General features: G+C 47.2%; 1 protein-coding gene across 1 annotated transcript; it reads left to right on the top strand.

Moving 5' to 3' along the window:
- Positions 1-665: 665 nt before the first annotated feature.
- Positions 666-13,565, top strand: LOC143155847 (phospholipase A2-like). Its single transcript, XM_076328825.1, has 4 exons — positions 666-718; positions 3,883-4,048; positions 9,682-9,788; positions 13,333-13,565. Exons 1-4 carry the CDS (start codon positions 676-678, stop codon positions 13,494-13,496), a joined length of 480 nt encoding a protein of 159 aa, XP_076184940.1. The 5' UTR covers positions 666-675; the 3' UTR covers positions 13,497-13,565.
- The last annotated feature ends 537 nt before the right edge of the window (positions 13,566-14,102 follow it).

Raw genomic sequence — 14,102 nt, 5'->3', positions numbered from 1 at the left:
TTCCCTCAGGAATGGCACAGAATTAGCTCTGTTTGTCAGTTTATAATTAGATACTTGCACTTAACAGTATTCTTTCTGTTGGATTTTTATAGTTTTGTCTCTTCCTTTTTAAACGTGAAAAATAATGTCTTAAAATAAAATAATGTAAAAAAAAATTACCCTGGAAAGAGTCATCTATAAAAAGAGAAAATCCTTGCCAGGGGGATGCCACAGCAGTGAGCCCAAGCCACAGAAAGCCCGGTTGCAGGCTTCCCTTCTCCGCTGCTACTCAGAGGTTAACCAGGGTCTGTAAGCAAACAGCTTAAAGAAGGAGCCCAGCTTAGTGCCTGGGTGTCTGGGGCTGTCCCGGTAACCACCAGCCTAATGCCCTTCCAGCAGCCCCTCCCTCCCAAAGGTGATGCTAGGCAAACAGAGCCAGCCCTCGCCTTCTCCCCGCGCAGCAAGGAGCCCGCTGCGGGGACGGACTGGACCTGGGCTGGGGCTCAGGGACGTAGCAGAAGAGGGTGTTTCACTTCAGACGGGCGCAGAGCCATGTATATATAAACCCTGGAGCAGCAGCCCGGGAGGATTGTTAAGCATACCCCACACCTCGGCTCACCTGGCAGCGCGGCGAGGTGCTGCTGGGCATCCCAGCGGCTGAACCCCGGCGTACAGGAGCGTGGAAGCGATCTGCCCATGGGCTCCTGCCTGCTGCTGATGCTGATGCTGCTTCAGGCAGGTGAGTACCACCCCTCGGTCCTTCTCCCTCCCCATGCCTCCCCCTGTCCCGGAACAGCCTCTCCCCTTGCTGTCAGCTTTGCCTGCTTCACGGCAGGCACCTCGGTGTGGTTTGGCCAAGTGAGAAAAAAAAGCGCTGCTCAACTCTTTTCAACTTTATAGCGTAGGGCTGTGTACGTGAGCCGCCTGCCCACTTTACTTCCCTGGCAGTTTACATAGCTGGGGCTGTATAAACATGGGTCATTTTCTTTTTGGATAGTTTTCTGCTACAAAGTTGTTGGCGTCTGTGTTTCTTCATAGAAATACCCTCTTTTTATACCAGTGACTGTGGAGTAAGCAGTTTTCAATTCATCTGAATTTAAAATAATTTTTAAAAAGCCTGTTAAAAAAAGCCATAAATGTCTGCTAACATAAAGCCCCTACACACAGAGGCAACACAACCATAAACCGGCAGGTCTGAGATTATACCTGCAGTACAGTTTGAAAATAAACCCCAAAACTTTGCCTTAATCTACAGCAAAGGCTGCCCATTTAAGCAGGAAATAGAAAGTGTGAGTTGTCAGATCCACTTCTGCTCACCTCCCTACAGGTATGTTCTCTGCTAAGGCGCCCTGTTAGGAGTATAGCTAATGATTGGACATGCTCCTAATGGGAGATGTGGCTAAATGCAGGCTGCTGTGGAGACTCAGACTTTTTCAAGGCTTTCCCAGCTGCGTTGGCTTGGCTGCCCAGCACAGAAAAAGCAATTTCAGTTCTTGGTCAAGTTATTAGCCATGCACCTGGATATCAAAACGTACTTGCTGGGGCTGACCTCTCAGCTGCAGCAACCCGCCGTCAGCTCAAAACCCAGCCAGCTTTCAAAGAACGAAACAGGAACATCAGAGGCCGCCTGGATGCCCACGTTATTTCAAGCTCTCGCAGAGCGCGCAGCCCTAAGCACCGTCCTTTGGACTCAATTCCCTTTGGGGCTTTCTCTCCGCTTTCATGAGCAGCTCCGCACTGTAATTACAGTTCCTTGATCTTCAGAGATATCCCCAAAAGAAGAATGGCCTTTCTTCTTCTGCGTGAGGTGCAGTTACCTTACACCAACCTCAGCTGTTTTCAGCCAGTGGCCAACAGACCAAGTCCAGCAGTCCTGGCTTAAGAGGTCATAGAAAGAAAAAAATGCAGGCCGCTCGTCAGGAGGCCTGAATGCCTACAAAGAAGTTTTTGTCTCCACTGGAACATTTTCAGGGTCTGCAAACTGCAACAGGTTGAAAAAGCATGATTTTTCACCCAAAATCCAGAGCAGCTCACTACTTGTGATTTCCCCTCGGGCGCCTGAGAGCTGAGCCTGCTCCTAACTCCAGAGCCCCTGCTGTTTAGACAAGGGAACTAGGTCATCTCTTTAGTTTTGAATAACACCCGCCTAATGCGTTTTTAGCATGAAACCTGAACACTCAAGCAGTGTTTAGGTGAGCAGCGCAGTTACTTTTTCAGGAATGTGCATTTAATCCCTAAGGAATGCCCCGGGAAGCATAAGGAGGCTGTGCGAAACCCCGCGCCCGCTGGGACTGCCTGAGGCGCCAATCACCAGGGTGGAAATGGTGGAGGGAAGCGCTTGTTCCTGCTGGGGGCTCGGGCTGCAGAGAGGGAGCAAAGCCCTGCCTTGTTCTTCACGGGGAGAGACCCTCCTTGTCCTTGCCGGGGGTTTGGATCAGGCTGGGAGGGCGAGCCAGCCCAGGAGATGCAGGGAGAGGCCCAAGGAAGGAGATTAGAGGCTAGGTTTTAAAAGGAAAGCAACTGTTTTAATAATAGTATTGAGTCCTCGGGTGGTTTAGGGGATTAATTAGTCCATGTTTGCACAGCACTTTGAAGAGGTCAAGCGTGCTGCAATAGCCAGGGGCAGGTGGCAAAGCAACTTCGGTGGTGGGTTCCCAGCTCCCAGGCGTCACCTCTCTCTCCACCCAAGCCCCCCGCAAAGTCCCCCCGTTTTGGCAGGCTTTTCTTTTCGCAGCGGCTGTGCACGGCTGGGACGAGCGGATGGGTTAGGCGGTTGGTCTGGGGGTTTGATGCTACTGGTGAGCAGCTTTGCCATGCACGATAGAGCTGTGCAAAGCGCACTTGGTCCTTCACAGTAAACCCAGGCAATAAACGCTCCTATTTGTTGCTATCGTTAACGTGATAAGCATCAGTGTTTGCAGCTGAGCATCACAGTGGTTTGAGTATTAGGGACAGGGTACTCTTGGTTTCCATAACAGTTACTGCAAGGTAGAGTCTGTGGTTTCTAAAAAAGTTGCAAATTAACATGTGAAATCACAACACTCAAAAAACTCCAGACTGGTTTGGGTGGCCACCCGCACACTTCAGCTGACACAGAGCTCCTTTCGCTTCTTTTCCAAATTAATGCAGCCAACCTGATGTTACAACTTAAATGGAACATAATAACGGAAGCAGATGTAAGTGTTGCCAGCACTTTGAAATGCTCAAAAGAAAGCCCATATGCATACATCTTGGGTAACATAGGCACTCTATCCTTGACAAGGTATACCTTATGGGCTCAGGGACTTGTAGCTATCCCTGTACGCAAATTAATAGTACTGTCAGCTCTTTGCCATCTGGAGAATGGGTTAAAATATCCTAAATAGGAGGGGAAACTCGGATAATATAAGACATCTTGGGCAACATAGGAAACCTCATTTTTTCTGTAGAGCCCAGGTTAGGTCTGGCTGTGTGCTTGTTTTCTGCTGCTCCCTGTCCCACTTGGGACCACAGTGTAGCTAGTAAACTTCCCCAGGTTTGGGAGCTCTGGGGTGCAGTGAAGCCCAGCTGGCTCTGCAGGGTGCTGGCACAGGCCCTACAAAGCTTAACAGCTTGGGCTCTGTGATGTGCAAAACTGGGCACCCTGCTCCCAGATGCAATATAGCTGCAATCACATACTAGCATACCAGAGCTAGTAAGTTTTCCTTGAATTGAGGTCCCTGAGCATCCACCTCCTGGATAGCCCAGCCCTCAGCTAAGGCCCCCGCAGAGCCCCTTTGCAGGGTGAATGTGAAGGCTAATTAGATTGTCAAGGCTGTACCCTACCAACCAGTCAAGACCAAAAAAATCCCCCTTTAAGGACTTTAAGAAAATCATCATCAGGTGTGTTTAATCCCTGTGTGAAGCCATGTCCTGTCTTTGCAGTTTGGAAGGATGCTCTGGGAAAATCCCATTCGCTGCATACCCGAGGAATCATCGAATTGGCAGGAGCTATATCGTGTGGCACGGGACGGTCTCCCTTGGCATATATTGGCTACGGATGCTACTGTGGACTGGGAGGACAAGGCTGGCCTAAAGATAAAACAGACTGGTAAGAAGAACCTCAACTATGTGTCCAGAAGCAGTGCAGATCTCCCCAGTCTTCCCTGTTCATACTCCTGTGACTCCATGAACTCGTCACTGCCTCGTGGAGGGGGAACTTAGTGTATATGAACAGCACTGGGCAATTGTGAGTGAGGACCCATGTATCACTTAGGGTTTGAATGAGGATTTAACCACCTTCTGGATGAGAGCAGAGCTCTTGGGACCTGGTACTCTGTGGGGTGGAGGGCAAAGGAGGAACCAGGATATGATTAAATGAAATAGCTGCATGTTTATTCATAGAGAGCAAAAAGAGGAGTGACCAAGTTATTTGGAGGGTTATTTCACCCAGGTCCTGAAAATGGCAACGATGGGAATATCACTGTTTATCCTCAGGAGGAAATCCAGATCGTCGCAAAGAGTAACCAAACCTGTTGCCTTCATTGCCTGTTAATTCACACTGAATCAAGGAAGAACAACAACAGGGTAGAGCATGGTGTTATTTCCCCTCTTTGTTAGCGGGGAAGATGCTGTGCTTGTTATTCCCGAGGCTAAAAGCAATGAGTCTAGGAGGTGTTGCGATCAAAGGTTTCTTGTACTTTGCGATTAGCACACATGTAAATCCTGAGCGTGGTGGACTCTTGTGTGCTCTGAGCCTGTTATTTGCAATCTTGTCTGGTTTTAAACCTCAAAGACAGAGCACACAAGTCTATCTGTTTATCTACAGTCAACAGTCCAGGTGTTACCAATAAGCAAGCGCTGCTTTTAACAGGGGCGAAGGCAGCGTGCAGCGCACTGGGAAGGAAACCAAGCTTTCCAGAATATCCAGCTGTTGGACACATTTCGCATTGCTACAGAACCAAACTTTGCTGAATTGGACGAAGGAAAAAAAGGAAGAAAAGATGCCAAGGTTAAAGGCCAACTTCTCTGTGGGCATAAAAGAGCAGGTGTGCCTTAAAACTAGTGGAGCTGTCTTCATTAATGCAGCGAGACGTTTCACTCCCAAAGGCCTCTTTTCATGTCCCTGGTTTGTATCTATGAAACATTTCATCTACGAAACAGTCCATACGGGACTTAAAATAATGAGTAACTGCCCACAAAGTGTCATAGCTTTCAGGTGCAGAGATTTCCTTTAATTTTCAGTAGTATCTCTTGACCTGCTTATCACCATCTACAGAAGTGTCTGTAAACGTGTTTATTATTTTTGTTAGCCCTTTACCAACTCTCATAATCAGGCCTTTAAAGTAAAACACGACTCCACTAATCTGGAGTACTTCTTTTACCGAAGGGCTGAGCGGAGTCACCCAAAAGCTGTTTTCCATAGAGGTCGAGTGACGCCCCAAGTTTAGGCGACTGAGAGATGCGAGTGGTCAGCACTCCTGAAAAACAGACAGAGAGTAAAATATGGCCATGTGTTCATCAGACGGTGTTTCTGCTGCCGTTTGATTTCCATGGGATGTGGGTTTTATTCTAATGGCAGAAAATGAGACTCTGCAACTGGAAATGCCTCAAAATACCAGATAGTTTGTAAAAAGGAGGCTTGATCTGTTAAGTGCATTAATTATTATTCCTTAGCTGCAATGCTTGGCTGGGGAAAAAAAAAAAAAAGAAAGGTTTTTAGTTAGGTTCTCAGCTACAAAGAATCAGCAATGCCCCACTAGATTTAGCCCTAAAAATTTCCGTTTTATGTTTGCTAGAGGAAACTTCTGATATCTGTTACGGAGAACTACTGCAAAAATCAGTGCGGTTGAGTACCCCATGCCTGTCAAAGTGACCACATTATTTTCCATATTTGCTATTCTAAAAAAGAAAGGAGCGGAGTGACAAAACTACTGGCCTTGAGTGACAAACACTGTTTGAAACGACTCACTCCGTTACTGAGACCCTTACAAAAGGAGTAATTTTCTTGTGAGTAATTCAGTCAATCTGTCTAGACAGAGCTAGAGTGCATCTAAGCACCTCTCCTTTACGGGGAAAAAAAAAGAAAAGCCGTTGAGTGGGTAATCCTTTCATAAGGTTTATTCCACACATTGACTTTGATGTGGTGTTGTCAGTAATTACCTTTTCCCTTTTGTTCCACTCTCGCAGTCCCACCACTTCAAGACATAATGGCATCTCTTCCGCATAAAGTCAATAGATTTGTTTCTCCTTCTCCTTCCTGTTCCCCCGGATTGCCGCAGCACCCATTTTGTAAAGCAGGACCTGAAGGTGCTCAGCATCTCCCTGAAAACACCGAATGCTGTGAAAGGCAGGGTGGCATATATGGCTCATCTAAGTCCTGGCAAACTCACAGGGAGGAGTAAGATTTCCCCTCAGTTGCCGAGTTAAAGCAAAACAAAAGGACACACAGCGGTGGCTGTGCTGTTAACATGACAAACACAACGTGACAAATTCTTACCTTAATGGCATTTGCTCAACACGGGGATCTGGCCAGCTGATCCCTGCGGGCCAGCAGGAGCTGTCTGTAGCCATTAGGGCTGTCCCGTAGCCCAGAGGTGATGAACAGGTTGCTTACTAACTAAGTGACACGGTTGTATTTGTTTTCCATACCTGTTGACCAGTGCTCTGCCATAGTGTTGGCTGACTCTGTTTGTGTTGGTCTAACCAAGCGTTAGCAGGTTATTGGTTATTAAAAGCTTAACACCACGCTCTGACCCAGGTGCAGGAAAGGGCATTTCCAGACAGGATGGGACCATTGAAGGTAGCAAAGGACAGTGATAGGTTTCCTCAGTCTTCATTCCCTGGCAGTTCTTTCAGAGCATCTGAAAGAGATGTTTGTAAAATATGAGTCAAAGTCTTCTCGCTTTGTGTTGATGTAAGTGGAAGCTGGTGTAAGTACATGTCACCTCTCTGCAGTTAAGGGTAGCATTAAGAGGAGACGGTGTAAGTGGAAGCAGAATTGTGCCTCAAATCCTGTGGTCCTGCAGAATTTATGCAATCCCCCTGATTTTGCCAAGCCAGCTAAGGAGCAGCGAGTTCTCACAGCTAGCTAGCACACATCTCTAGTCCACCTTTGGTTGTCCTTGCCTGATTCACAGACCATCTTTCGCTCCCTCCGAGATCTTTTCTCACTTTTCTCCTACCTCTTTTTCTGTTCGTTCCCTTTGGCTCTCCATGAAGAGCAATTTCATTGCCTTGGCCCACAGGTTCCTAACTCCTCCCTTTGCCTGTCTACCCTTGTGTTGTTCCTCCTCCCCACAGTCCTCCATCACTGACACCAACTTTACTGACTTGACTACTGATTCACTCTTCAGACCTCACAAACCCTACGATTTCTACAGCCGGCACTCTGCCTCAGCTCAGCCTGGTTCCTGGCTCTCCACCTCGGCCTCTTGTGCTCTGTCCCCCATATAGGAGACACCCATGATAGGCCCGCTCTGCCATCTACCTCCTTGAGGATGGATGAGGCTGTGCTGCAGCTTCAGGTATGTTAGCCAGGGTGCCCCGGGCTACAGCAGCTCCTCCAGATGACACGTGCCCCAGTTGTAGCTCAGTGCCGTAGTCCATCCCAGTCATATCATATGGCACACTGCATAGGGACTCACATGTTGGAGGAAGCTGAGACTTTCACACTTTCCACAAGGCTGCGAATTCTTCTCTCCTTTGGCCTTTCACTTCTAACCTCTTCAGGACAAGCCCAGGAGTGAGGTGTTACTGGACCAACTGTTACTGACCCACAGCCTGTTACTGCCGTCATGTCCAAAAGAACCGGTTCCACGAGCTAATAAGGTCTTCTCAGTTACAGCAATTGCTGTAACTCCTCACGGGAAAACTTCTAGATATGTATATGCCATAGGGCTTAGTCCTATTCTGAAGTCCTTTGAGGAGCTGGCATGGAGGGCGATACTAGTCTGCTACTGCTAACTTACATTTCTAGGTTTCACAATGCAGTGAGTAGGCTGGTTGTAATCATCACACAGGTTTCACCTTTGCAAGCTGAGAAAAAAAAGGCATTTAGTTTGCAGACTCATCCGTGGGATGAAATTGCTACTTTAATTACTAAATCGGGAGCTCAGTCAGACTAAATTCAGCCTGCGTGTAATCACAGGGGGTAGTTGAAGGCTGTATTTGATCTGACTGGTCTGATCCTGTTGTCTCTTTCACATGATTCACCTGATCTAGTTCCAGTCATTTTATTAGAATTTGCGTCAGTGGTGGATCTTCTTCTTTGCGCTTCAAAAATTGTTGTTTTTTCCTGGGCTTTATCACCTCACACAGCCCACCAGCCCTCATATCCGTAAACCAATTTCTAAAAGGGCAAAATCCTCCTGCAGCATAGGGTGATGAAGTTCGTGATGTTCCTCAGCTCTCGGGTAAGGTACTGGCAGCTCCCAACGGGTCTTCGGAGAAGCCCCACTTCCTGCACAAGGGACCTTTATCCTTCTTGCAGGATTTTTCCACTTTTCCAGAGGGATATAATGGTGGATCCCAGAGTGCATCGCAGACTTTTATTGACTTCATGTACACTGGTCTCAGGCCTTGAAGATAACGATCAAGGTCTTCAGCTGGATTTGGGCAGTCAGCACAGCCATGCTCCCTCTTGGCCAGCTCATCCACGTCTTGAAGGCATTCACATCTAGGACTCAAGTTCCCTAAAAGCTGTCTGCTATTCATTTACCCCTAAGATCAGCTTGCCTTGGTGCTTCCCAATTAGTAGAGTGGTTTCTCTGTAGAATCCCAGTGATCTTGCAGGGACAGCTTCTGGAAATGCAGAAGCTTCTGTCACTCCTCTCTGGCTCCAGCCTCTGACCTTGTGTCCTTGCTCAAACAACCTCCGTTATCTGGCAGACAACCTCTCTAAGTGCTGAATCTTTTCTCGGTATATTTTGAGTCACTAAACTACCAGAATAAAATTCAAGTGGGGTCAAGTTTTCTGTAAATTCTGAAGTAATTGATAGTAGGAATTATCTCACTGACTAGTCTGTAGGACAGATATCATCAGCTGAGCTAGTCACCCCCAGCCCCCTCTATGGTCAATGAAAAGTAATTGCACTTTCAAATGCAATGTTTTTCACCTATGTTAGATCTCTGCAGCGTAATATGAACTGTGTCCCAGACATGCATAAAGGCAGTATAGATCAATGCCTTAGATGGAGATGTTTACATTGAGGGATCTGAAGTTAGCTGATATGAATCCCACCATTGAGGCTGATGAGTTTGTAGCCATCTCTCAGAAACTGGATGGGTCAAAGAGCACGTGGCAGGTCCAGGTGAACTGAAGAGATGAAGCTACTTGGTGATGCTGAGAAAGGCAAAAAACATCCCAACTCCAAATTCTGAGATGGGTCTAAGCCTAAGCCAGTGAGCCAGCATCACGCACCTCATAGGAACGCTTCAGCTCCGTTTCAGTGAATGGGACTACCATGTGTTGACCACATCTGCCTTTCTGAGGGCAAAAGCTTGGAGGAAGAAGCACAATGGTCATGGGAGCAAGTACGGCATTAATGAGCTCCCGAGCCACATGGGCTTTCAAAGAGATGCTAGGATGCTTGGTTCATCAACAGACGATTTACTGACAGGCTGGGGCAAACCTTGCTGTTGTAAGCGGTGCGTGAGTGGAGCACTCCTGGAGTATGTGCAAACACCCCTGAGCAAAACATGCAGGATGCCTGAGCCCAAACTCTACATTTTATTCTCTCCCAGGTGCTGCCACAGGCACGACTGCTGCTATGACAAGGCAGAGAAGGAAGGCTGCAGCCCCAAGGCGCAGCAGTACCGGTGGGCATGTGAGCAGAACGCCGTGCGGTGCGGTAAGGAAATGCTCGCTCGCGTTGGGTTCGTTTTGCTCCCTCCTCTGCAGGCGCATAGGCTGACCTAGGAGCTTTGTGGGCCTCAGAGGTAGGTCTGTGTACGCTGAGATGGTTTTAAAGCCGCTTTGGGCAATATCTGTTCTCCTCTGAGCTCTCTTCCCATCCCTTGCCTGGATCACTAGGCTTGCCGAGAGTCCCCAGCTGGAGCTGGGAGGAAGGCTGGAGCCCCGGCACTACCTGTCCCAGGTAACCTGAGTCCTCCCCAGGCTGAAGAGCAGGAGTGGGGGCCATGGAGCGGACGAGCCATCTCAGTTTGGCAAGGATGCAGATGCCTCTCTGGAGGGTCTCTGTCCACCCGCATTAAGTACACCTGCTCCTTAAAGACGCCTTCCCAAAGCTGTGCGATGGTCTGCCTGTGACCACTTCTGCAGGGGTGGTCTTCCTGTGGCAGTTTTGGCCCTCCCTCCAGTGGGACTGTTCACCGTTTTACTTGCCATTATGTACTGCTAGAGGAGAGCCATGCTATTACTCATGTCTGTAAGGCAGGTTAAACAGGGTGCCAGCCTGCATCTTTGCCTCGTGTGGGACTCCAGCCTAAAGCCCGAGGGCTCCAGTGGGGATTTTGAAACTTGCAGAGTCAAATGCTCTCAAGTGCCACAGGCGTACAGTGAATGTAGGCTGTGCTCAGCTCTACAGCTGGTACCCAGTCAAGAAGGTCTTGAATTGCACAGTCACAGCCCGTCAGTGGCTCGCACCAGTTTGTTTTGACATACACCAGATGACTTGAGTCTTAGAATTTGTCACTTCTATTTCTAAGTCTTCAAAAAGTCCCTGATGGTAAAATCCATTGTAGAACACTTCGAAAGTTTGAAAAGAAACATGTGAGAGTAAAACTTGTCCCCATATCATCAAACTTACTTGCTTGAACATTAAAAGACTATTTCTACCTTGTCAGAAGACCATATTCTACTGGTGCAATCCTCAGCCTCTCCGGCAGCTGAAAATGTGCCAGCAGATACAGGATGTGGCACAACACATCTGCAGTTGCTCTTTTCCAAGTGCCAGAACAACCTATTAAATACAAAGTGCTGGCTAAGGAATGTATCGCTTTAATGTATAACTGCTCTCCTTCCCGCTTAACCATATTTCCATAGCTGGCTGATATTTTCTGCTAGCTATTTTGATATGAAAAAAAATGCTCTTTCTTTTTGCTGTGAAGGAATAATCCTAGTTGCGGATGAGAGACATATCATCAAGTCCCTGAAACATGTGCAATGTATGTCCCATAAAAGTGCACTGGGCTGCAGTTGTTCCAACCTGGCTAACAAGCATTAGTTAAAAAAAATGCCATTAATTCCTTAACTGATGTCCAGGTGAGGCCTGAGAAGCATCCATCAACTGTTTTCCGCAAGCTCTCAGCAGGCTTCACTTCCCCTGACATGCCCCACGGGGAGGAACAATAGAAATGCATTCTGAAGGCAAATTTCCTACCCCAGGCTACAGCACAGCAGGTTTTACTGAGGTGTAAAGGTATCATGTCTGATCCCATTCAAACAAAAGGGATGAATAATAGCCTGGAGAAAAGGAGGCTGAGGGCAGACCTCATTGCTCTCTACAACTGCCTGAAAGGAGGTTGTAGTGAGGTGGGTGTCGGTCTCTTCTCCCAAGTAACAAGCGATAGGACGAGAGGAAATGGCCTCAAGTTGCGGCAGGGGAGGTTTAGATTGGACATTGAGGAAAAAATTCTTTACTGAAAGAGTGGTGAAACATTGGAACAGGCTGCCCCGGGAAGTGGTTGAGTCCCCATCCCTGGAGGTATTTAAAAGACGAGTAGATGAGGCGCTTAGGGACATGGTTTAGTGGGCATGGTGGTGTTGGGTTGACGGTTGGACTCGATGATCTTAGAGGTCTTTTCCAACCTCAATGATTCTATGATTCTGTGATTCTATGATTTCCAGTTATGCTTGCTGGGCCTAGGGTAGTGATGTCCAGAAACATTAGAGGCAGAACTGCTTGCATTGTCCTTTCTATGCAAGAGGAAATAAATGCCTGTTGCCTGGCACTGTATCATAAACACAGATGTTTTCAGATAAATTAAACAGAAACCCATTTTACCTGGGACTTATCCTCCTTTTGCTACTGCTAGGCAGTTTTGTTCATGGAATGAAAAAAATTGGCAAAACCATATTTTTTTGTCCAGATACGCCATCACGTGTAGGCGAATTCCATTCAATTAATATCTGGAATATAGAAAAGGCTGTAAGTTGTGGGGGCTGGTCAAAAAAATCATTCTGCTCTAACAGAAATTACTGCCAAGCCAGACTCTTGTACTCACATTAGACTGACAGCGGTTGGCATGGCACAGGAAGAACTCAAGGAGCAGAAGGCAAGGAGAAAATCAGGCAGGACTGGTAGCTAAGAAAAAAATGGACTTAGTGCTGAATCCTCATCGGTGGGACCCTTGAAACACTTTTTACCAGTAAACACGTGATTCTCTTCAGAAAAGCTTAAGAAATATGGGCTCTTCTTATTTATCAGATACAGGGTTGATGCAGCAACGTCCAGTGAAATCTGGAAAGATTCCTTTACTCTCTGCAGTTGGTTTTGGAGCAAACGTGCACTGGCATGAACTCACACTTTAAACTTTGCCTAGTGCAGGGTTTGGTGGGTGTTAGATAACCTATAGCAGCAGCCTCGAATAAACAAGGCACCGTGCTTTGAAATAATATTAGCCCAACAGCTGCCTTTAAGCCACCTATAGGTGGGAGGGGGTTCATTAACCCAAAATCAGTCATTTGCAATGTAGCCACCTGAGCTATTTGCTTTGATGTGCCTTATGGTCCTTACCTAGTCATGTGGTCATATAATTGCATTATAAATAGTTCCATATGTATGATTTTGATCAGCTTTGTTAGCTGCTGACTCATAAAAATCAGGTACCTGACCCTGCTGTGGAGTTCCTTGGCTCCTCTGGCGTGATCAGAGAGATGTAAGAGCAACTTACGGAGCACGAGCGAAGGATGCCCGGTGGGTGCTTCTATACCCTTAGGTTTCCGGATGTCCCTCCGGGAGACTCTTCCTTTCAAAGCAGCATTTTTTCTTTTGAAATTGGTCTGATTTGCAGAGGGAGGAGTTGAAAGGGAAGTTGACTTACTGAGGGAAAATGGAATGTTTTTAGCTCAGGCTAAGCTGAAATAATTTTCTTTTTTATCTTCGGCCACTGAACTAACCCCCCGTTGTTCACACAGCTCTAGAAGCGGGGAGCGCTCTGTGCTGGGCAGATTTTTATAAGTATTGTCAATTTACATTTAGCTGCTACTTTCTGATGCTCTCGGTCACAGTTAAGGTCAGACCTGTTGACAGAGGCAGGACAGGGGAGGGTCAGATCCACACACAACATGACATGTCAGTCCTTCTCTTTCCCTGCTCCCACAGCCTCAGTTCCCTAAGAATTGCTTTATTAGGGAATTGTTCCTCTTAAAACTGTTTCTTGCCTTCGTCCGATACCGAATCTCTCATCCTCCGCTCACATTTTCTTTTGCAGATAACCTGACAGACAGATGTGAAAAAATGGTGTGCCTGTGTGACCAAGAAGCAGCCAAGTGTTGGGGAGCAGCCCCGTACAACCCGCACTTCATCCTCTGGCCAGACTTTTTATGTGGACAGACTCATCCCACCTGCCATTTCAGATATAGGGGGGCAGAATAGTCTTTTTAGGACCTTTCTTCTAACCCTTTGAATCTGAAGGTGCTGGAATAAAATTTTACCTCTTTTACCAGAGCTAACAATGATGTGAGAGAATTTCTGTCAGGCCAGGGTTTATGGGGAGGGGAGACAGGGTAAAATATATGCTGAAGTAAGGATAAGATCCTGCTCTGATCACTGCTTTTGCAGGAATGGAGGGTTCGGCCTGCAGTGCAGGGAGAACACATTACCTGTCACCAAATGGCTTTTTTGTCCTTTCACATTGCCTGACCTTCAGCGCCCACACATTTGCACATGATCTGGAAAATATGTAGAGACTTCTGCTGGACTGGTTTGTAAAAAAAAATAAATATCCATCTCTGTGAAAAGATACACTGGCCTTCGAAGACCCGAGGCATGCCAGTCTGGAAGTAGAGTGACCCACTTTATTCTCCTGAACCTGCAGGAGGAGCGGGGACATCAAAGAGGGAGGATGCCTCCTTATTCCTTATTTGTGCTCAGAGGAGTTTTGCTTCCTACCAAAAGGAAAAGCAGAGTCTGGCCCAGGGCAGGGCTCCATCCTTTCTTGCGGAGCATGTGTGTGTGTGCATGTGTTTCTTAGCTTACATA

The sequence above is a fragment of the Aptenodytes patagonicus genome, chromosome 1, assembly GCF_965638725.1.
Source record: "Aptenodytes patagonicus chromosome 1, bAptPat1.pri.cur, whole genome shotgun sequence".
Classification (NCBI taxonomy): domain Eukaryota; kingdom Metazoa; phylum Chordata; class Aves; order Sphenisciformes; family Spheniscidae; genus Aptenodytes; species Aptenodytes patagonicus.
Note: the sequence above shows the minus strand (reverse complement) of the source record. Positions and strands in the feature narration are given on the sequence as shown.

Excerpts from the sequence above, each read along its gene's own strand:
- LOC143155847 (XM_076328825.1), top strand. The coding sequence starts at position 676 with ATGGGCTCCTGCCTGCTGCTGATGCTGATGCTGCTTCAGGCAG. Across the intron at positions 4,049-9,681 it reads CCTAAAGATAAAACAGACTG|GTGCTGCCACAGGCACGACT; the intron begins GTAAGAAGAACC and ends ATTCTCTCCCAG. Across the intron at positions 9,789-13,332 it reads GCAGAACGCCGTGCGGTGCG|ATAACCTGACAGACAGATGT; the intron begins GTAAGGAAATGC and ends TTTCTTTTGCAG.